Source organism: Pongo abelii, chromosome 22, assembly GCF_028885655.2.
Source record: "Pongo abelii isolate AG06213 chromosome 22, NHGRI_mPonAbe1-v2.0_pri, whole genome shotgun sequence".
Taxonomy (NCBI): Eukaryota; Metazoa; Chordata; class Mammalia; order Primates; family Hominidae; genus Pongo; species Pongo abelii.
This window is the reverse complement of record NC_072007.2, coordinates 35792870-35815911: the sequence shown is the minus strand read 5'-3', so window position 1 is coordinate 35815911 and position 23042 is coordinate 35792870. Positions and strand designations below refer to the sequence as shown.

General features: G+C 39.1%; 1 protein-coding gene across 2 annotated transcripts in view; it reads right to left on the bottom strand.

Moving 5' to 3' along the window:
• The window catches only part of JAM2 (junctional adhesion molecule 2), a 78637-nt gene extending 55856 nt beyond the window's left edge, over nt 1-22781 (bottom strand). The window contains exon 1 of one of the 2 annotated variants that reach the window (XM_002830575.5): nt 22150-22781. In XM_002830575.5, coding sequence (XP_002830621.2) covers nt 22150-22216 — 67 coding nt within the window. In that variant the 5' untranslated portion in view covers nt 22217-22781. The remainder of the gene's footprint in view (nt 1-22149) is intronic. The other variant, XM_054542866.2, reaches the window with a different exon arrangement.
• Nucleotides 22782-23042: the final 261 nt, after the last annotated feature.

Below are 23042 nucleotides of genomic sequence, written 5' to 3'. Positions count from 1 at the left end.
AATTTAGTGCAGTGATGAAATACATGTAATTTGCATTCATTTATTTTAATTCATTGGTTCTTAACACTATCAGACCCTCATTTTATAATAAATTTTGATGCCTCCTTTATTATCCTGAAATGAAATTTATGGATAATATAACATTACATATACAAACATATAATTTATATACATAAAATTTATATATATGTAAAATTTGGGAAATAATGTAATGTCCTTTTAATGTTAAACAGAAATAAAAAAACAAAATAATATATATTTTAATTCATAAATGCTTATACATGAGTACACTAGAAGACACAATGAAGTCTACACTTATTTTTATTTATTTTTCTTTTTTTAGAGATAATGTCTTGCTCTGTCACCCAGGCTGGTGTGTGGTGGCATGATCATAGCTCACTGTAACACTGAACCTCTGGGCTCAAGGGATCCTCCTGCTTCAGCCTTCCAAGTAGCTGGGACTATAGGCATGCACCACCATGCCTAGCAAATTTTCTTAAATGTTTACTCTCATAGAGATGGAATCTTGCCATGTTGCCCAATCCAGCTAGTCTCAAACTCTTGGCCTCAAGAGATCCTCTGCCTCCACCTCCCAAAGTGCTGGTATTACAGGCATTAGCCACCATGCCTGGTGTACACTTATAATGTTAAATGGGATTTAAGTAAGATCAGAAACCATTCCAAATAGTACAGGAATATAAGAATAGGGTTATTAGCCAGACGCAGTGGCTCACGCCTGTAATCCCAGCATTTTGGGAAGCCGAGGTGGGTGGATCACCTAAGGTCAGGAGTTCCAGGCTGGCCAACATGGTGAAACTCCTGTCTCTACTAAAAGTACAAAAATTAACTGGGCATGGTGGCAAGTTTCTATAATCCCAGCTACTCAGGAGGCTGAGGCAGGAGAATCACTTGAACCCAGGAGGTGGAGGTTGCAGTGAGCCGAGATTGTGCCATCGCACTCCAGCCTGGGCAACAGAGCAAGACTCTGTCTCAAAAAAAAAAAAAAAAAAAAAAATACATATATATATATATATATATATATATACACACATATGGTTATTGTCAGCATTAGAATACAAATTTGTATATTTAGTTATATGATAAGACTGTCCAAAAGAATGTTTGTGTTTATAGGTAAAACAGTGTAAGTGACAGTATAAGCTCAGATAATTATGAAGTTTTCACTTATATGAACATGCAGCAGGACTTTGGAGAGTTATGAAAAATGAGGGACTCAGGAAAATTCTTTATTTTGCAGGACTGTCTGGCACACCACAAGCTATTTAACAGGCCTGGTCCCTGCTCAGCAAATGTATAGCAACCACTCATCATTGTGACAATGGAATAGGTCCCATAAAATTTCACAGTACCCACTGCGGGCAGTAATCCCCTTCTTGTTGATAGTTCTTGATTTAATTCCTTGAGCACATTCTCTGTTAATAGAAAGTTGAATGCTTTGTTTTATAAACTGAGGATGTTTTTGTCTTATACAGCTAACGTAATGTGACCATGACGGTGATTTTTTAAAAGTAAAGTCTATCATCTACATTATTTTCCATTGACCATACTTGTTCTCACAATAAAACTATAAGAGGCTGTGTGCAGTGGTTCAGGCCTGTAATCCCAGCCTTTGGGAGGCCAAGGTGGGCGGATCGCTTGAGGTCAGGAGTTTGAGACCAGCCTGGCCAACATAGTGAAACCCCGTCTCTACTAAAAATACAAAAAAATTAGCTGAGCATGGGGGCGGTGGCCTGTAGTCCCAGCTACTCAGAAGGCTGAGGCAGGAGAGTTGATTGAACCCAGGAGGCAGAAGTTGCAGTGAGCCGAGATCCGCACCACCGCACTCTGGGTGACAGAGCGAGATTCCATCTCAGAAAAGCAACAATAACAACAAACTATAAAAGAGGTATAGGAGAAGACACTAGGTTTATGTTATATTTCAAAGAATCAATTTTCAGCTAAGGAAAATTCAACTAATTTTGGTGCATTTAACTGGGATAATTATTGTTTTAAGTCTTCTTATCTGTCAAGAATAGTATGCATAATATATTTAATTTTTTCAGGCATGTATTAACACATTTTTAAATGATCTTAAAGCTCTTTGATCCAAATCGCTAATAAAAATCTTTGAAAAGGCAAACATATTATGAAATCATAACCCAGTTTTTTCCACCTTCAAAGATAAAACACAGAAAAAGTCTCATATTAATTAAACTATAAGTGCCTGAACCCTAATTAGAAATCTTGGACTCAACATTTTGAAAGAATCCCAAATGCTTTCCAATTGATCCTGTTCCTATGGAAACTAAAGTTGGGAAGTAGTGAAAGACAAAAGAAATTACAAAATGGCACCAAAGAAATCAGCTAAAAGAGTTATTTTTTATTTTAAAAGGAAGGAAAAACACAGCCTTGTGTCCTATCATCAGACACACATAGCAATTTCAAAAATAACACATAATTGAAATTTAGGAAATGCATGACGTATAATAATATTTATCTTTGCTTAAGACAATATTAATGTTATTCTTTTAATATGAACTTACAGCAAAAAAAAAAAAGGCTAGAAAATTATGAGGATGTTTTCTATTTTCATTTTAAATGATCTGCTCTGATGCTGTTAGGATGACTAAATTGGATAATAAACCCTTTCCAATATGGAATGTGTTCATTTTTGGATATTTCTCCCATTTAGTTAAATAATATTTTCAGAACATGAAATATTTCTTACAGGCTTATGGCTTACCCTTCAGGTTAATATTGCTTTGAATTTGAGTTGTGAATATGGAAGGCATTTATATGTAGTGAGAGACAGGGACACTGCAAATATACTGTTGCTTGGTACTTTCCAGCATATTCTTTGTATCCTTGTCTTCCAGATAGCAAAGAATGTGGGATTTTGAGTCAGTAACTCTAAGTCCTGCCTTGGAATAAGTCCTAAAAGTACTCTAAGCTCCTGTGTTTCTCATTTATGAAACTGTGATAAAAAATAGTCCTATGGGTCTCACAGTAATGTTAAGATGAGAATTAAGTAAAATAATTCCTCTGAAAGTGTTTTGTCAATTGTAAAGTTCCATTCAAATGCTAATTTTGTTTTTTCTTTACTTTTCAATCCCCTCAGGTTACCCAACACTTCACCCTGATCTTTTCCCTTCATTCTTCCTGACCTCTAGATAACAACTGACATTGCAAAATTCCTCCCCAGCTTCCATGCCACTGGTTCTGTTGGTTGTCCGTTATTACTCTGGGCACTTGTTTTGTCATTGTCTCTGCTCTTTTATATTCTTTAACCAAGCATGTTTTCCAGAGTTCAGTTTTTTGCCTCCTACTAATCTTCTCCATGTTTTTCCCAGAGTGGTTTTACATTTCTGTTTCCATTTTACCACTTAAATATAGGGGATAGGTACAGATCATGATCATCCACTCCCCAATGGTCTTTAGAGATACATTTAGTTGGCTATTTTATTGCTTCCTGAAATATATATATAAAAAAATTCCTTCTCAATTAAATACCATGATTTCTCTGCTTCTACAAGGTTATAACCTTGGAATTACTGTTTTGATTCCTTTGATGTCCCCTATATTTAATCAATCACTGCATTTTATCAATTTCTATTTTCAATGTCTTCTGGATTCAACTTTTCCTAAACAATTTTGACAGCCTCCAGTTTAATCCTGGATCTCATTACCTAAGGCCTGCCTTACAGTTACCCTTTCTTCCCAAGTCTAGTCTATATGTAAGGGGCAAAATGATTGTTTATCTCCAATATTATTTTTTGATATATTATTCCACTCCTCAAAACCTTCAACAACTTCTTGTTGCCTACTGCATCCATCAAAAAGTTTATAGCATGCTATACAGTCAACTTTGTGAATATCCAGCATTTTTGGAGCCTATTTTCTTGCTTCCTTCCAAAACAGGCTCTGTTCTAACCAATGAGAACTCTAAAGGAGGCAGTTTAGAATTTTAAAACATGTTCTCAGCTACATATAACATAATTTTATTATAACAGGCTAAAATATCGTACATTTTCCCATTTAAAAACATAAAATGTTAAATGATAAACAGTACAAATAATCATTAAATCAAATCCTTTCATTTAACAAATGAGGGAAAAAAGACTCAAATACAATAAAGTAGCTTTTCTAAAACCATATGATTACTAAGGGCAGAACTGACTCAATGTAGCCATTGGAACTCTAGTTCCATTTTATTTATATTATACCTTTTGCTTCTTTGTGAACAAAATTTGACATTTGTGGTTAGATATAAGGAGGTCCTTTGAACATCTAGTAGAGACATTTCACATGGATATTTAACTTATGGATTCAATAATGTACCACTGGCAAATACATATTACAAATATAATTCATAAGATTAATCAGTTTAAAAAGTGAAGGTGATTCTGTCCACCAACCCTGTCCTTTTGAACCTGCCACCAGTCACCTTGTAAGAGAAGATGTGACCAATACTCTTTTAGGTAAAAGATGAAAGTCAGGTTGGTTGCAGTGGCTTACGCCTGTAATCCCAGCACTTTGGGAGTTGGAGGCAGAAGCATCACTTGAGCCCAGGAGTTCAAGACCAACCTGGGCAACATAGTGAGACCTCATCTCTACAGAAAAATAAATAAATTAGCACAAACTATTATTGCACCACTGCACGCTAGCCTGGGTGACAGAGAGAGATCCCATCTCAAAAAAGAAAAAAAAATAGATCTAAGTCCATTGTTCTCTGAAAAGAACTATTTGTATTCAATATACATATAAGTGGGATAACTGCTCTATAAAAGAAGTGTTGCAATAGCCCGCTTCCAAAATGTTTTGTCCTTTCATTTTCTAATAATTAGAAATAAATCTCCTTAAACATTCTAGCCCACATAATGAAAAAAGCTGGTCTTGATTGGTCTCATCATTACTCAGCAAATTTTGGTAACTTGTGGCCAAATATAAACAGTTGAACGTATATATAATTGTACAAGCAAGTAATATGTGATTGTTCAAATTATTAGGACTCTGAATATATATCCCATGGAGGGCTGTGATGCAATCTTGCTTCCACTCTAAAATTAAGACGCAAAGGAGTGGGAGGTGAAGTGAAACATCTTCCTCCATTAACATCTATATTCCCTTGCTCATAAATTCATAGTGTATTTGGAGAAAGTGTTATCCAGCACAGAAGTAGCTTCTGACACAAATGACTACAATGACAGTGTGCATATGCTGCTGACACAGGCTCCAGGCTATTCTAATGTGGCTGCTAAATGCCTCTACTTCTTCCATTCTTTTCCCATAACCGGCATCTTCTCTAGAGAATCCTTATAGATTTGGGGTCTTCAGGGCTAAAGGAACTATGAGAAATTAAATCATATGAAGAACTCACAGGAAGCTTGATACTAAGTTATTAATGACAAGAACTTTAACATTAAATGAATATTTTAGAAACTATGGCCAATTTTGAAATGTGCTTGAGTTGATGTGTCGAATGTAAGACATCTGCTGGTATTCTCTTTACTTGTTTAGAAGGAGCCTGGGGGTGGACAAGAGGGCCTTGATGGAACCAGTCTCCCCTAAACAAATGCAAGACAAAAATTTTAAATTTTTAGGAATTTAATAAACTCTTTTTTTATATTCACTTTTTCTTGCCATCAGTCTATGAATGTGGCATTCATTCATCTGATGAGTATTTTTACATTTTAGGGAATAAAATATTCAAAAGAAATACACTGAAAGGTCCATGCTAAATCATTAAAAAAAAATGTAGCTCCTATGCAGTGGATTTACTAACAGACTTTGCTGTATAACCCAGGATCTTGGAGTTCTAGCTGATGACAGGGTTGGATTGGTTTTCTTTCCTCTTTTAAAAAAGGCATTTTAAAGAAACTATTAGTGGGAAATAGACTAAATAAATAGTTTTTTAAAAGGGCCTATTCAAACATAATTTGCATTTCTTATACTGACTAGCCTTGTTAAGGCATAGCATTTAAGAGAGCTGGTGTTTTGGCCGGGCACGGTGGCTCACAACTGTAATCCCAGCAATTTGGGAGGCCGAGGCCGGCAGATCACCTGAGGTCAAGAGCTCAAGACCAGTCTGGCCAACATGGTGAAACCCCATCTCTCCTAAAAAAAAATAAATAAATAAAAACAAAAATTAACCGGGCACAGTGGCAGATGCCTATAATCTCACCTACTCGGGAGGCTGAGGCAGGAGAATCACTTGAGCCTGGGAAGCAGAGATTGCACTGAGCTGAGATGGCGCCACTGCACTCCAGCCTGGGTAATGGAGCGAGACTCCGTCTCAAAAAAAAAAAAAAAAAAAAGCTAGTATTTCAAATACTTCAAGTAAATTCACTTTGTTCTATTTATTTTCTCTTTAAAGCTGTAGAGTGAAAAAGTGGAGTATACAAAAAAGACCAGAGAGCTTCAAGAAAAAAAATACAATTTCAGTATATTTATCATGTTATTATCTTTTTTATATTTTATGGATTTAAATAGTTTTTTGTTAAGAAAATTTTCAAATATGTACAAAAATAGAGACAACAAACAATAAACCCCATAGAGTCATCATCCAGATTAAAGTTACAAAGATTTTTATCATATTTACTACATTTACTTTATTGAAGAATATTAAAGCAAATCCTATATACCAAATAATTTTCTTTATTACTTTAGCAAGCACCACTAAAGATTAAAGACATATAGCTATAACACCATTTGAACAACGAAAATAATTCCTTGTTATAATTTAATATCTAGCCATATTTCCCTGATGTCTTATTTGAATCAAGATACACACTACATGTCAGCACTACGTTTGCTTCTTAGGCCTTTTGATGCATGTGTTTAATCTAGCACTGACCTGCTCTTTCCTCTCTCCCCCTTTGTTTTTCCCTTTCATGCCGTTGACTTGTTGCAGAAACCTGGTGAGTTATTCTGCAGAAAAACCCACTTTCTGAGTTTGTGCATGTGCTACCTTGTGGTGTCATTAATTTGTGCATCTATCCTTCTGTAATGAAAGTTCGCTTGCTGAGAGGCTTCATTCAAGTGAAGGTCATTTTCTTTTTTTTTTGGAGGGATGGGCAAGAATATTACACAGGGAGTGCTATGTGCTCCCTATTTTTTTTTTTTTTTTTTTGAGAGAAAGTCTCACTCTGTTGCCCAGGCTAGAGTGCAGTGGCACAATCTTGGCTCACTGCAACCTCTGCCTCCCAGGTTCAAGTGATTCTCGTGTCTCAGCCTCCCAAGTAGCTGGGATTACAGGCACAAGCCACCACACCTGGCGAATTTTTGTATTTTTAGTAGAGAGGGGGTTTCACCATGTTGGCCAGGCCAGTCTCAACTCCAGATCTCAAGTAATCCACCCACCTCGGCCTCTCAAAGTGCTGGGATTACAGGCGTGAGCCACAGCACCTGCCCTGGTTGTCCTACTTTCAATGATGCTAAGATTAATCAGTGTTTCAGGTGATAAAAGACTGATCCTTCCATTGTAAAGCTCCCATCAACATTCTGTCTAATGATTTTACCCACTAATAATCATACCCTAAGTCAATTACATGTTGTAAAATGATGATTAGATTCTATTATTTTTTCATTATCTATTTTATTTGACATTTATTAGCTTGAATTCTATAAAGAAGAACTTTTCCTTCTAAGTTAAGGCTTTGTGGTTACACATACATGCCTAAAAGAAAGCAGAATAAAGATAATTATTTATTTTGATTGCCAACTATCAGGGTAAGGAGTAACTGACCTAGTTAATTCTAATGGTGACCAAAGAGTGATGACTTTTAAACATTTTATTGATTTTCTTTTTAGTATCTTTATAATTAATGCATTTTAAAATAAACTCAACATATTTAAATCAATTGCATTCAGTATATGTTTTCTCTTTTGATTCTCATCTTGCCTCCAGTTTGGCCAAAGAAAGGATTTTTAGGTTGATTCCTTTGTCCTTTGGGCACAATCTCATTAGTCTTTGACAGCTACCTTGCTTTCTAAGTGATATGGTTAGGCTTTGTGTCCCCACACAAATCTCATCTTGAATTGTAATCCCCATAATCCTCATCATCCCCACATGTAAAGGGAGAGACCAGATAGAAGTAACAATCATGGTGGCAGTTTCTCCCATGCTGTTCTCATGATAGTGAGTTCTCACAAGATCTGATGGTTTTATAAGGAGCTCTTCCCCCTTCACTTGGCATTGTCCTTCTTGCCACTTTGTGAAGAAGGTGCCTTGCTTCCCGTTTGCTTTCCACCATGATTTTAAGTTTCCTGAGGCCTCCCCAGCCACACTGAACTGTGAGTCAATTAAACCTCTTTCCTTCATAAATTACCCAGTTTCTGGCAGTTCCTTATAGCAATGTGAAAACAGACTAATACACAAGGGCAACAAAACATCCCAGGCAAATCTTAAATCGCCTAACCCTAAAACTGGAATCAGGTGTCCCTCCAAGTTTCCTAGTCATTGTTAGTGTGGAATGGTATTTGGGGATTATAGTCTATAGGCTAAGTATGCTCATTTTTAAGGGGTTGTAGAATAGTTTATATTATCATCCTCAACTCCTAACTCCCTTCTCATTTATTATTGTATGATTTCTAGGGCCTCCCAGCAGGCAGAACACAATTCTCCTTCCCAGTTCCACGTTTGGCCACGTGATGTGCTTTGACCAATGGGCACATATCATGTTAAGTAGAAGCTTTTAGAACTGTTAAGGACAGAGCTAAGCTTTGTCCTTTGCTTTTCCCTAGGCCACAAGGACAGTCTGTTCCAAACAGGGCCAATTCCTTCAGCTTGAGTCCTGGAAAAAGAAGATTGTAGAGAAAAGACTCAGCAGCTGACCTGGAGCCACCAAAATGGAATACAAGCCAAATATATAATGCATATGGTGGCAAACTACTGAGGCTTTTGAGGTTATCTGTTACTTCTTCAAAGCTGATTGATACAGGCTGTGATGTCTTCTGGGCCTTTTTAGTAGACAGATAGGAAAAACAGCTTTGAAAACAGGAAAGCATCATGAGTTCAAACTCAATTAAAATAGAACATTTCCAAATCAGATAGAACATTATAGGACCTGTACTTAATTCTTAAAAACTTTATACATATATCTCATTTTTCCTACACTAAAAATCTTAATTTCTATTTACATTAGTATAATTACTGATTTGTATTTCCTGTAATATAATGTAGTATCAAAATAACAAAATCATTATTTTAAAGTACTAAAGTTTAAAACATATTTGTAGCTATTTTTGTCCTTAAGATATATTCTACTGTTTGGTGGAATATTATGTTCTTAGGTTCAGATTGAAATAATTATTTCCTTTATGTGGTTATATCACTAATTTGATATACAGTAGGTTCATTTCCTTATTTCTTTTTTTTTCTTTTAGAGACAGCATCTTGCTCTGTCACCCACGCTGGAGTGCAGTAGCACAATCACAACTCACCACAGCCTCGATCTCCCAGGACCAAGCAAACCTCCCACCTCAGCCTCCTGAGTAGCTGAGACTACAGGCATGCCACCATGCCCAGCTAATTTTTATTTATTTTCCTTTTTTGTAGAGGCATGGCCTTCCTATGTGGCCTAGGCTGGTCTTGAACTCCTGGTCTTAAGCAATCTTCCTGCCTGGGCCTCCCAAAGTATGGGGATTACAAATGTAAACCACCATGCCCAGCTCAGTAAGTTCATTTATTTCCATTTGTTTTCCATTTTTAGGGATGGCTATCTTAGTGAATTTTATCTTTTGAAATAAAACATTTAAAATTTCAAAATGAAATCTATGTAATAAGCTACATATAGTAAAAGAAGTCTGTTCCATTCCTGTTCTATCTATTGTTAATAGTTTCATTAGTTAACAGTTTAACCTGTCAGTGTTTCTGTACACAAAATGTAGCATGTTGCATTAGATTGTTCTGCATCTTACTTTTTTCACTTACTATATTTTGGAGATAACAGTACAGAGAGATCACCATCATTCCTTTATATTGCTACAGTGCCTACCATTGTGTTATTTATTTAGCCAATCCCCTATAAATGGGCATTTGTTTTCAATCAATCTTTTTTATAATAGTTGTGAAATAAATAATACAATGCATAAAAAAGAAATAACACCATGCATAAAGCATGTCCTGTTTTTGCAACTACAGCTTTAAAATAAGTTCCCAGTAATGGGGTTGATGGGTCAAAGGGCAGATATAGAATTTTTCTACATATTGCTGAATATGATGGGTCAAAGGGTAGATATAGAATTTTTCTACATATTGCTGCTCCATAGCAGTTGTATCATCTCACAGCTCCATCAGCAGTATGTAGAATGCCTATTTCCATACAACTTCAATAACAGAGTATGTGGATGAGTTTATGTGATTTTGCTAAGGGAAGAAGTGCTATCTTTGGGACAATCTAATTTGCATTTTAAGTTATACTGAGAAAAGCTTCATATTTGAAGAACCATTTAAATTTTTCTTCTGGGAACTCTGGGTTTTTTGTGTGGCATTTATAAAATTTTGATATTTGTATTTTAATTTTTAGGGGCTCCTTTTATATCAGTGATAATACTCTGTCAGAGATGTAACTTAAAAATATCCTTTCCCATTTAGTCATTTATCTTTGGATGTGTTTAGGGTGTTTTATTTTTTCCATTCAGACACTCATTTGATATATAGTCCAGTTTATAGAAGAACAGATCCATACTTTATTTTTTTTTTTGGCAGGGGGAGGTATGGTTTTATTTATTTATTTACCTATTTACATTTAGATCTCTGATCCATTTGAAATTAATCCTCATGGAGAATATCAGGTTCTGATCCATTTTTCCCTCAAATGGTTCCCAGTTGTAACAATATTAAGCATTCTCCGTGGTTTCAAATGCTACCATTTTACACACACATACACACATACACGTGATTTCTAAACGAAGTTGGCATAATTTCCGGACTTTATATACTCTTCCATTGGCTTGTCTGTCTATTCATGTACCAATCTCACATTATTTTACTTATAGAGGCTTTATAGAACACTATAATATAGGGCTATAACCACTTCATTTCTGCCCTGTTAGTGTATTATTAATTCTCCATTGTCTCATTCATTTGATATTTATTCTATGTATTATATGTTTTATGATTAATATGTTGATACAGAAATACATATTATAATTTATTAAAAAACATGTTAGGACATATCCTCTTTTAAAAAATGAAGTAGGATATGTAATATAAAAAAGTTTGAAGATCACTGATTCAGTGTTTTTCGAACATGCCAGCATCTTCAGATAGCTGTCCTGGGTGGCAGTAGCTCAATGGAGCTGAGATTCTTACACGTATCTGATTTTGGCATTTGCCTAATGCTGAATGAGATTCTCAGCAGAGATGATGACTCACCTGGATCCAGGGGTAATTTTTTAAGTGCTAACGAGCAAGTGTCAAGATCCCACAAAATCATTAAAAGTAACGGCTAAAACTGCAATTACTTTTGCACCAACCTATATAAATACTGGACAAGAACACCTAGGAAAATCATCTTTGATTTGGAAATGAAGATCACTTTATCAGGCTCTACAATGGTTTAAGTGTGTCCCTCAGAATTCATGTATAGGAAATTGAGTTCCCAGTGCAATGGTGTTGAGAGGTGGTAGCATCTTTAAGAGGTGTTTGGGTCATGAAGATTCCGCCACCTTCACGAAGATATTAGTCTCATTCTCATAGGACTGAGTTAATTCTCACAGAAGCAAATGAGTTCTTGTTCTCATGGGACTAGATTAGTAACTGCAAGAGCAGGTTGTTAAAAAATGAGGCCATCACTTGTGTTTTGTCTCTTTTGCACATACTCGCTTGCTGCTCCTGCAGGTGCTTCCACATGTGATGCCGTTCACTTTGCTCTAATGTAGCATAAGGCCCTTGCCAGAGGTGGCGCCCAATGTTGAACTTCCCAGTGTCCAGAACCGTGAGCCAAGTAAACCTCTTTTGTTTATAAATTACCCAGTCTCAGGTGTTCTGTTACAGCAACAGAAATAGACGAAAACAGTCTCTATTGTCTCATCTCTCTTAATAAACTTTTGCTCATTATGAGATATAGATTGCTATTATATCAATTGAGTAACAAAGAGATTAGGCCATGAGGGGAGTCTGGAGATCCCCTGCTCCAGAGAGTAGAACTTTTACAACTAACATGCTGATATGGTTTTGTTGTGTCCCCACCCAAATCTCATCTTGAATTGTAGTTCCCATAATCCCCACATGTTGTGGGAGAGACCTGGTGGGAGGTAATTGAATCATGGAGGTGGTTACCTCCATGCTTTTCTCATGATAGTGAATGAGCTCTTATGAGATCTGATGATTTTATAAAGGCCTTTCCCCCCTTTTGCTCAGCACTTCTGCTTCCAGCCATCAAGTGAAGAAGGATGTGTTTGCTTCCCCTTCTGCCATGATTGTAAGTTTCCTGAGGCCTCCCCAGCCATGCGGAACTGTGAGTCAATTAAACCTCTTTCCTTTGTAAATTACCCAGTCTTGGGCAGTCCTTTATAGCAGCATGAGAACACACTAATACGTGCTTTGTTCCAGTCTAGATTAAGCAGCTTTTGAGGGGTGTATTGTTTGACTCATCTGAGTTTTTAATCAATGCTTACTAATTCAAGAGGAACTTCTGTGCTTTTAGGATATAAGGAGGCATCAGGAAATCTGGAAAATTTCTTAAAATCCTATAAGGCAGACCAGTCTCTATATTTCCTTGTATCTTAGGGAGGCCACTATTAAAAAGAGGAGGAGGGAGTTTTAGGAGCAGAAATACTATGCATTCATTTGAGACTATTATTTTTACATATGTCTTGAGGTTTTTATTACTAAATGTTATATAATTTTGTGAAGCTACAAAACAAATAAACATTAAATTCCAGCTTAGGTAATTCTATTTAATCAAGTATTAAATGTACCAGGCAGTACTCCAGGTACTAAGGACCTAAAGATGTGTTGTCCCTGCCCCCAACAAGTTCACAATACAGACAGATATACATGGAAAAATTATAACAGTACGGCTCAGTAAGTGCCATAAGAGAATAAAGAATATACCAAAAGCACCAGAGTATAATATACAGTAGACATCAGCTTTGAGGAATTGATGAGTTGGAAAGAATTAAGAGAAGGTGCAAGGAATTTTGGAGTTAGACCTTCAGGGAGAAATTGCATTTGGCCACATGAGGAACAATAGCAACAACAACAGAGATGAATGGAGGTTGGGAAGAAGTACTGTATCTAGATAAAATGGCATAGATGTTCACTCATTTACACACACACACACATACACACACACAAACAAACACACGGCACAAAAGAACCTGACTTGTTCTGGATCCAAAAGCACTATATGGACCGTATAATAATCTCATGTCTGCAATATGCTTAGGTACAATTTTAATGTTTTATGACATAGATGGCTGCATGTTTCGGTTATTGGACAAATGGATACTTGAGTTATTGTTTATTCTATTGTGTCAGTTCTGCTTCTGATCAAAATCCATTCCTCTTTGAAAATACATCTAGTGAATTTTTTTTGAGACAGAATCTTGCTGTATTGCCCAGGCTAGAGTGCAATGGCGCAATCTGGGCTCATTGCAACCTCTGCCTCCCACGTTCAAGTGATTCTCATGCCTCAGCCTCCCGAGTAGCTGGGACTACAGGTGCACGCCACCACGCCCAGCTAATTTTTATGCTTTTAGTAGAGACAGGGTTTCACCATGTTGGCTAAGCTGGTTTCAAACTCCTGATCTCAGGTGATCCACCTGCCTTGGCCTCCCAAAGTGCTGGGATTACAGGCGTGAGCCACGGCGCCCAGCCCTCTAGTGCATTTTAAAGAAAACATAAACACCATTCTCTCTTTTCAAATTTAGCACTTGCCCAGAAGTTTCACATGTTCCCTTTTTATTTGTGGTCATTATTTCTTCTTTGGTCTCCTTTAAAAATAGCATCTGTTTGCACTTGTCTGTGAATCTTAGCTGGTGCTAGTGTCTCTGTCCTCTCTGGGTACACACACGTTCTCCTTTGGACTTTTTAACGGGATCTTGCTTGGAATTTTTCCCTTTCCATATTTGGTTACTGGTTTGGAAGTTTATTTCCCTCTGTTTTACTAATCACTTTGTTTCATTATTTTTGGTGGTTCTAGTTAGAAAATAGCTCCCACTGCATTTTGGCGCAACAATTTTAAAGGCCTCTATAAGATGTTATCTTGAGTCCTGCTTGTAGACTGAGCTTTAGGTTGTACTTTAATTACTAACATAAATAACTTTATGGAGCAAGGTGCACAACACTATATGTAATATGATTTGATTTTCTGGAAGGTATACAGCAGTAAACATAATAAATTGTGATCTTTATTTCTAAATAAATTATAAGAGTATGCTTATATATACTGGAACTGTTTCTTTTCTAATTTCCTGAAAACATTTGTGGGAAACTTAAGGATGGGCTATCTGAGAGGCACAGGAATCAGGAAGGCTGGAAAGGAGACTTATTTCTTGTTTTGTAAACTTGCTGCTCTGTTTGAATTTACCCTAAGCATATATTATTTTTAGTTAGACATATAAGAAAATGTGTTTAAAAATTAATTCATTTTTATCTTTGGTTTTGTCCATAGTATGTATTTAGCAAGTTTCACAATGTGAAGAAAGCGAAGTGTAAAAACAGCAGGTGACTGCATTGACAAAATGAAAGCAAGCAAATTGGACAAACCTAGCATAAAGAAGACAGACCAGGTTATGCGTTTTTACTCCTTAGAAATATAAAGACAAGCCCATCCTAAATTATCCCACTAGAAAATTTCGACAACTACAACAAAACAGAAAACCCAACAAAACAAACAAAAATTTGATGCTGATGACATGCGATAAAGAAAAGCAGAGCTCCCCAGTAAAAACCAAAATTCCTGTCTGTTAAGTTTACAAGGATTCTTCCTTAGGACTTTCTGAGCCAAGACAATGGACAGCTAAGAGGGCAGCTCTTGAAATACTTTCACAGGATTTGCTTCTCTGCTCATAAAATGTAGGAACAATTCAAACTGGAGAGCATTTCCTACCCATTCACTGGCCTGAAGATTCATAGAGCAGGGTTTTGTGTTGCTGTCAGCAGGCATTTATCTGAGCACACATCCATCCATCCTCTCTCTCTCTCTCCCTCTCTCTTTCCCCCCAAACCCCATGCATGCATACACTCACACACTTTGGAACATAGAACGCCACTCTTCTGAACATCAAATCCAGTAAAATTACCATTCTAAGGGTGACAACTCAGGGAAACTCTGGAAACACTGGAAACAAATACTGAAAATAAACTTATGTGTGGGAGAGAGGATAACATTGAAAGAAGATATACATAGTAACCAAAAGAGCTACTGTATCATGTTTATAGGTTGGGAACTGAACAGAAAGTTGAAAACGCGGCATACATGATTAAAAAAATTTTTCCTTAAAAACCAAAGAGCCATTTTTCTTAAATTCCTGATCAGATTTAATTAACTACATTTCAAATGCAGTCACGCACTGCATAATGACATTTTGGTCAACAATGAACCATATCAGTGGTCCCACAGATTATAATGGAGCTGAAAAATTCTTATCATCTAGTGATGCTATAATGCCTGTACTGCTGTAACACAAGAACTTTATTGTTTTATAAATTTAGTGTAGCCTAAGTGTACAGTGTTGATAAAGTCTACAGTAGTATACAGTAATGTCCCAGACCTTCGCATTCACTCACCACTCACTCACTGACTCGCTCAGAGCAACTTCCAGTCCTGCAAGCTCCATTCATGATATGTTTCTCTAAACAGGTTTACCATTTATCTTTTGTGCTGTTTTTACTATACCTTTTCCATGTTTAGATATGTTTAGGTACACAAATACTTACAACTGTTTACCGTTGCCTACAGTATCCAGTACAGTAACATGCTGTATAGGTTTGTAGCCTAGGAGCAATAGGCTACACCATATAGCCTTGGTGTGCAGCAGGCTCTACCATCTAGGTTTCTGTAAGTACACTCTATGATGTTCACACAATAACAAAATCGCCTAATGACACATTTCTCAGAACATATCGCATCATTAGGTGACAACTATAAAAAGCAATTATCAGTGGTTATATGTGTATGTGTAATTATGTGAGTATATTTATCAATAAACTACATAAAATAAGTACTTATACAAGCAATTGCCTGGACTACTCCAATAACTTCTAACTGGTCTCCCCAGTTTGACTCCCCCCACCTCAATCCTTCCATTCACCATACTCCATCCAATGCATTCTCTTTAAAATGCAAATCAAACTGATATTCAATGTCAAAAGGCTTCAATGGCTTCTTCAGTTTACTAAGTGTGTTATACATGTAATTCTCCCTAAACCTCTATGAGGTAAGCACTCTTATTGGGATTATCACCAACACTGATGAGTAAACTGACATATATACAGGTGTTAACCTGTATAAGATCACACAGCTGGTAAGAGCACAGAGTGCAGCATTGGAGTGCATGTTCTTTACCACCATACTATGCAATTTGAAATACAACTAATAAAAAATATAGCTTTAGGCTAGGCGCGGTGGCTCACGCCTGTAATCCCAGCACTTTGGGAGGCCGAGGCAGGTAGATCATCTAAGGTCAGGAGATCAAGACCAGCCTGGCCAACATGACGAAACCCAGTCCCTACTAAAAATACAAAAGTTAGCTGGGCGTGGTGGTGGGAGCCTGTAATCCCAGCTACTCAGGAGGCTAAGGCAGGAGAATTGCTTGAAACCAGGAGATGGAGGTTGTGGTGAGCTGAGATTGCGCCACTGCATTCCAGCTTGGGCGACAGAACAAGATTCCATTGCAAATAAAACAAACAAACAAAACCAAAAAACCAACCAGCTTTATATCACTATGAGTTATACTTTAAAGGTAAAAGTTATGGTGGCTTCATGGAATCTAGAATATTCTTGGCTACAGCACTGAAAACACTGTCGCTGTGCATAACCTCATTTTGGCTGCTGTGAGAAACAGAATAATAGCCCCACAAAGATGTCCACATCCTACTCCCCAGAACCTATAAATATCTTACTTTACATGGTAAATAGCAATTGCAGTTGTAGATGGATGAAAGTTGCTAACCAGCTGACTTTGAAATGGATAAATTATCCAGAGTTACTCAGGTAAGCCCAAGGTAATGACAAGGGTCCTGATGAGTGGAAGAAGGAAGCAGAAGAGAGAGAACTAGAGAGGTGGCAGCCTGGCGTCGCAGGCTTAGAAGCTGGCAGGACAGGGCCATGAGTGGGGAGTCTCCAGAAGCTGGAAAAGCCATGGAAACAGATTCTGCCCTAGAACCTCCAGAAGGAATGCTTCATGCTGATACCTTGATTTTAGCCCAGTGAGACCTGTTTCAGACTTCTGACCTCTAGAATTTTAAGACAATAAATTTGTATTGTTTTGTTTTTGGTCATATGTTTCACAGAAACAGAAAAGTAATACAGTTGGGTTATTTTTTCTGAGTTCTAGCCTTGTTAACAGTAACACCGTCCAAGAAAACAATCCCTGGTTCTAAGTTTTCTTTTGCTGCTTTTGCCAAAGGAAGCACCTGACCCAGGTTCTGATTCCCCTTTTCCATCCTCACCATCATCTTCCTCAAAACATCAATCCAGCAAGAGGTGTATACTGGAGTATTGACTCAGCAGTGTTACTACTATAGTGCTATGGGATGAAAAAATATTATTTTAAGAATGGCCTTTATAGCTTCCTGGTGGTCTGACTTCAATAAAGCTAGCAGCTCTTACCTCTATATTCCAATACATCTTCTCTATGGAGAAGGCCCACAGGAGGAAACCAATGCAATGGAAACCATGGGTGGTGAACATCCGTAAGCTCCTGTGGGCTCCTCTCATTAAACTGCTCATGTGGGAGGCTAAATGAGTGTTCTCAGTCGTAGGGAACTCGCTGTTCTCAGGCTGAAGTTTTTGTTTTTGACTTCATTCTTTCTAATATAATTTCTTTCATAGTCTTGAAATGGTTGTTAAATCCACCTACAAGCTCTTTTTTTTTTTTTTTTTTTTTTTTTTTTTTTTTTTTTTGAGATGGAGTCTTGCTCTGTCACCCAGGCCAGAGTGCAGTGGCACTATCTCGGCTCACTGCAAGCTCAGCCTCCCAGGTTCACGCCATTCTCCTGCCTCAGCCTCCTGAGTAGCTGGACTACAGGCGCCCGCCACCGCGCCCGGCTAATTTTTTGTATTTTTAGTAGTACGGGGTTTCACGTGTTAGCCAGGATGGTCTTGATCTCCTGACCTCGTGATCCGCCCGCCTTGGCCTCCCAAAGTGCTGGGATTACAGGGGTGAGCCACCGTGCCCGGCCCTACAAGCCCATTTTAACGTTTCTGTTCATCAGATAATTGAGACTATGCCAGCATGGAACCACTTCTCTCCAGCAAATTGATTATGACAGTTGCTTCTTAACAATAGATACAGAGGGCAGAATTTTCCTAGTACTGGTTCTCTGGAGTGCTGTTTTGGGTCAGTTCTGGCAAAAAGGCAGAGCCTTGTGATTTTACAAAAGATTCAGACCTCTCTCCCCTACCACAATCTTTATCAGTTGATGAGAGATTAGACTCAGGCTAAGCGCCTGGATCAGGTTCCAGTCCAGATCTGAGGACCAGCTGCTACGGGCTAGGTAGAATCAGGAACTGCTCTCATTCATGATCAGCTCCTTGGCTCTGAGAGACCCCAAAAGGCATGACAACACCCCACCAAACAAGGAATATTCATTCCTATTATTTTTTGACATATCAGCTTAAATGATGCCTCAGAGAAATCTGACACTCCACCTACTTAACATGAAGTTAGAGCTTCATTATTTATACTGCAATCAGTTCAATCTATACACTTATTTTACCTACCCGACCTTGTCCCCATTCCATCTGCTATGGTTTATGTCCCCCCACACTTATATGTTGAAATCTAATCTCCAGTGTGATGGTATTAGGAGTTGAAGGCTTTGGACTGTGATCTGGTCATGAGAACAGTGCGCTTACAAAGAGACCTCAGAGCTGCCTTGCCTCTTCCACCATGGGAGGTCACCCTGAGAAGGCTCCATCTATGAACCAGGAAGTGGGCCCTTGCCTGACACTGAATTTGCTGGTATCTTGACTGTGAACTTCTCAGCCTCCAGAGCTGTGAGAAATAAACGTTGTTTATAAGCTACTCAGTTTATGGCATTTTGTTACAGCAGCCTGAATGGACTAAGGCACCATAGAATCAACAGGCATATATTTATACCTACTATTAACCAGGAACTTTGCTCAGCACTGCACACATAAACATAGTGGTGAGCAAACATCAAGAAATTCCTTTCCTAATGGAGTGGGAAAGAAAAATGTAATTCAACTAAACACACACAAAAATGTCCATATATCGACAGGGATACTGACATCATCGTTTAAACAACAACGACAAAAAAGCAATCCTCCAGACTACTAAGAAAGATATAAAGAATGTTGATAAACGCAGGAAAAAAAGGAAAGAAGGGAGTAAGCATGATATTGTAAATGATAGGAGTGGCCAAAAGAATGGCACAGTTACATCTGAGAAGAATATTAAAAAGATGAATATGTAATAACAGCATAAGAAATCCACTAAGTCTTTAATAAATAAAATAGTATTGGATTATAACCCAAAGTATAAAACAAATATTTATGAGCCCGTACTGATAGAAAAATAAATGATTAAATAAATAAATGAAGGGAAGGGAGAGACACATGTCCCATGCAGAAGAGCTCCAGATAATTTATGAAGATACTCCACCTTCAAGGAGATGGAGCATAACTCTCCTTCCTGAAGAAGTGTGGGTTGCGTGTAGTGACTTCCTTCCAAAAAATCTAGTACGGAAATGAAGAAAAAAGGGTAGGTAATCTGTGGAGAAAACTGGTATGCACTACATTAGGAGTACGATTACAGGTGATCAAGGTTCACATCAACAGCAATAAGCCATGTGTACAGTATGTTCCCCGGAGAGAATGTGATGAAAATGTCACTTTACCTAGGCCCCTTACCACTTTCTGATCTTCCTCCAAAAAACCTATAACCCCAGTCTAGTTATGAGAAAAATATCAGAGAAACACCAATTCACGGTCATTCTACCAGATACTTGACCAGAACTCCTCAAACCCGTTATAGTAAAGAGGAAACAAGGGAAGCCTGAGAAACTGTTACAACCAAGAAGAACCTAAGGAATCCACAACTAAATGTAATGTGGTAGCCTGGATGGCATCCTGGAATAGAAAAGGCATTAGGTAAGAATGAAGGAAATTTGAATGAAGTGTACCATACTAATGTAAGATATTAACAATATGGGAAACTGGGTGTGGAGTATGTGAGAACTCTCTATACTAGCTTTGGAATTTTTATTTAAATCCAAACTGTTCTAAAATTGTTTTAAACATTAAAAAAAAAAAACACCCACATACAAAGAAAACACTCTTGCAATGCCAGATCTTTTAGTATCCCAGGAACAATATAGAAAAGTCCCCACAACACTTCCAAATACATCCCCTATAGGAATCAAGTTTAGCAGAGCCAATGTGTTATATTTACCTAAAGCTTGAAGAGGTCACTCAGCCCCATTCATTTATGCTTTTGTTCGCCTCTTGGTTGTTTCTCCACTACAATTTCAGACTTGGGGTGTATTGTTTCTATGTTAGTGACTCAATAGGAATAGCACAGCAGAACGATTTTCTGTTTTTAATTAGTGACAATTCTACACTAAAAGGCACACTCTTTTCTATTTGAAATTTAGAATTTCAGCAGAATACACAACTTTCTCAGTTGTTCTGTTACGATTTCTCCAGCCTACCTCTCTGTTGCCTTTTAGCATGAGTGCATTATTTTCTTCTGTGTGTTCCATATGATACTAATTGATATTTCAGAATTGCACAAGGATTTCATTGTGAAACTCTGGCTTTCTGGTTTGATTTTATATAATATTGGTCAGCACATGTCCCTTCCCTGAGACAATGTGCACCTTCCTCCTCCACAAAGGGACGTGGCTCACATCACTTGAGCTGTGCGATGATCACTTGGGCAGCGAGGGCGTGAGAAAATATCATTGTATTGTGGTATTAGACACTCGTCCCGCAGGTTAATTATTATAAGTGTTACTTTACCAGAATGTGAATAACAACAATAACTCATTTTACAAAAGAAAGAAAGATAGAAAGAGCGAGAGAGAGAAAGAAAGAAGAAACAGAAAGGAAGGGAGGAAGGAAGGAAGGGAAAAAAGCAAAACAAAAAAGGTGAGAGAAAAAAGAAAAAGCAAAAGTAGAACTGCATTGCTTAAAGTCTATTGTAATTTCCTCCATTTTCCTAAAAAGTTAACGCGAAGAAAAATAACGGCAACGTTCCCAGGATTTTAAATCTCATGAGCCCGGAATCCGTGAAAATCCTGTTTAAAATCATCCAGTGAAATTGGCTTTGGGACGTCTCCCCAGCTACTGGATCATGTGGCTTCTGAATCTTTCTAACAATCGTCCCGTTGGATGTCCCCTGAGGACACAGCAGCTGGCTAGAGTCCTCAGACCAGACTTCTCTAAGTGAATGTAGATGTGCAGGTGGAGAGGATAAAAGTAATTCTGGCTCAGCAGCCACGAATTCCCCCCACCTCCGCCCCACAAGTGCTCTGCATATCGCCGGCTGGGCTGGGACGCTACAGAGCCTAGAACACGCGGACGCTGCGCCTCCCCGGGGACTCAAAGTGTGGCCGGCGCCCGCCTCCCAGTGATGCCATCTTTCTTGGGGTCTTAGCATCTTACCAGTGGGTAGTGAGTTTTGCATTCGAATCACGTCCCTCTGTCTGAAAACTTACCCCAACTTTGCAAACAGATGAGAACCTGCTAGTGGGAACCCTTAATTTTCTGTATCTAGAACTGACAAAATCAGACGCAATTTACAAGAAATCCACGACCTCGCGCTCCCTTGCTCCCAGCCTCCGCCCGCGGGCACCCTGGGTTTCCCGCTCGCCTGGGCGCAAGGTCAGACGCCCCGCGGCGACCTCGGCCCAGAGCCGCCCAGACACCATCCGCGAGCGCCCCGCGGGGGGCTGGAGGGTGGGGGCAGGCTGGTCCAGGCAGGAAGGGTAGAGGAACCCGAGCAACTTACAGCCCAGGGCGACCACCAGGTAGCGCAGCAGCAGCAGGAGGAGGCGGTGGCGGCTCCTCCTCGCCATCTTCCCGGGGCGGCAGCCGGCTGCTCTGAGGAGGTCGAGGGTCCCGGCGGCAGGAGCGCAGGAGGCCGGGGGCCCTTGAACTTCTGGGGCGGGAAAGGAGCAAAGAGGAGGGAGGGGAGGAAGAGGAGGGACGGCTCTAGATGGGATGTCAGTTTCCCCCTCCCCGGGGCGCCTTCTCAGCTGGCTGCCAAGAGGCGGGTCCTCCAGCCCAGGGATGGGGGTCTGTTCTTTTTTGGGGGTGTGGGGGTGGGGGCTAGAGGGCGTGAAAACCAGGCTAGGCGTCCGCCGGGTCCTAGCGAGGGGGCAGCAGGGGGAGAGCAGCGCCCGGGAAAGCCCCGGCGGGTCGTCCCTCCGCCCCCACGCCTCCGGGATTGATCGGCTTTGTGTCTGGTCCGCGCGGGGCTGCCAGCTGTCCCCAGGGCGAGGAGCCGGGGGCGGGAGGCGCGGGCAGGCTGGGGGTGGGGGGATTGGGTGTCTCGGGAACGGGGATGTATGCGGGTAGGGAAACGCCTCCTGTTTTGCCCCAACTCCTTTCTTCCCCTCCTTGGCCCAAAACTTCTTTCTGGCTTTTCAGCCTAGGGGTGGAGATATTTGGAAAATTTCTGCCCAACGGGCGAAGCTGAGGGGGTGGCGCTCGGAGGAGATGGGGTTCGCGGGCTCCGCCTCGAACTCGAGAAAAAAAAAAGCAATCAAGACTCGTGCTGAAAGTCAGGTCTCAGATTTTAGCACAGCCTTGGTCCCTTCTCAGTTTGAGCTTTTTGCTCCTTGGAGATTTGAGGTGCCTTCGTTTCGTGTTCTTGTTCTTTGCTTTTTTTTCAGTGTCGGA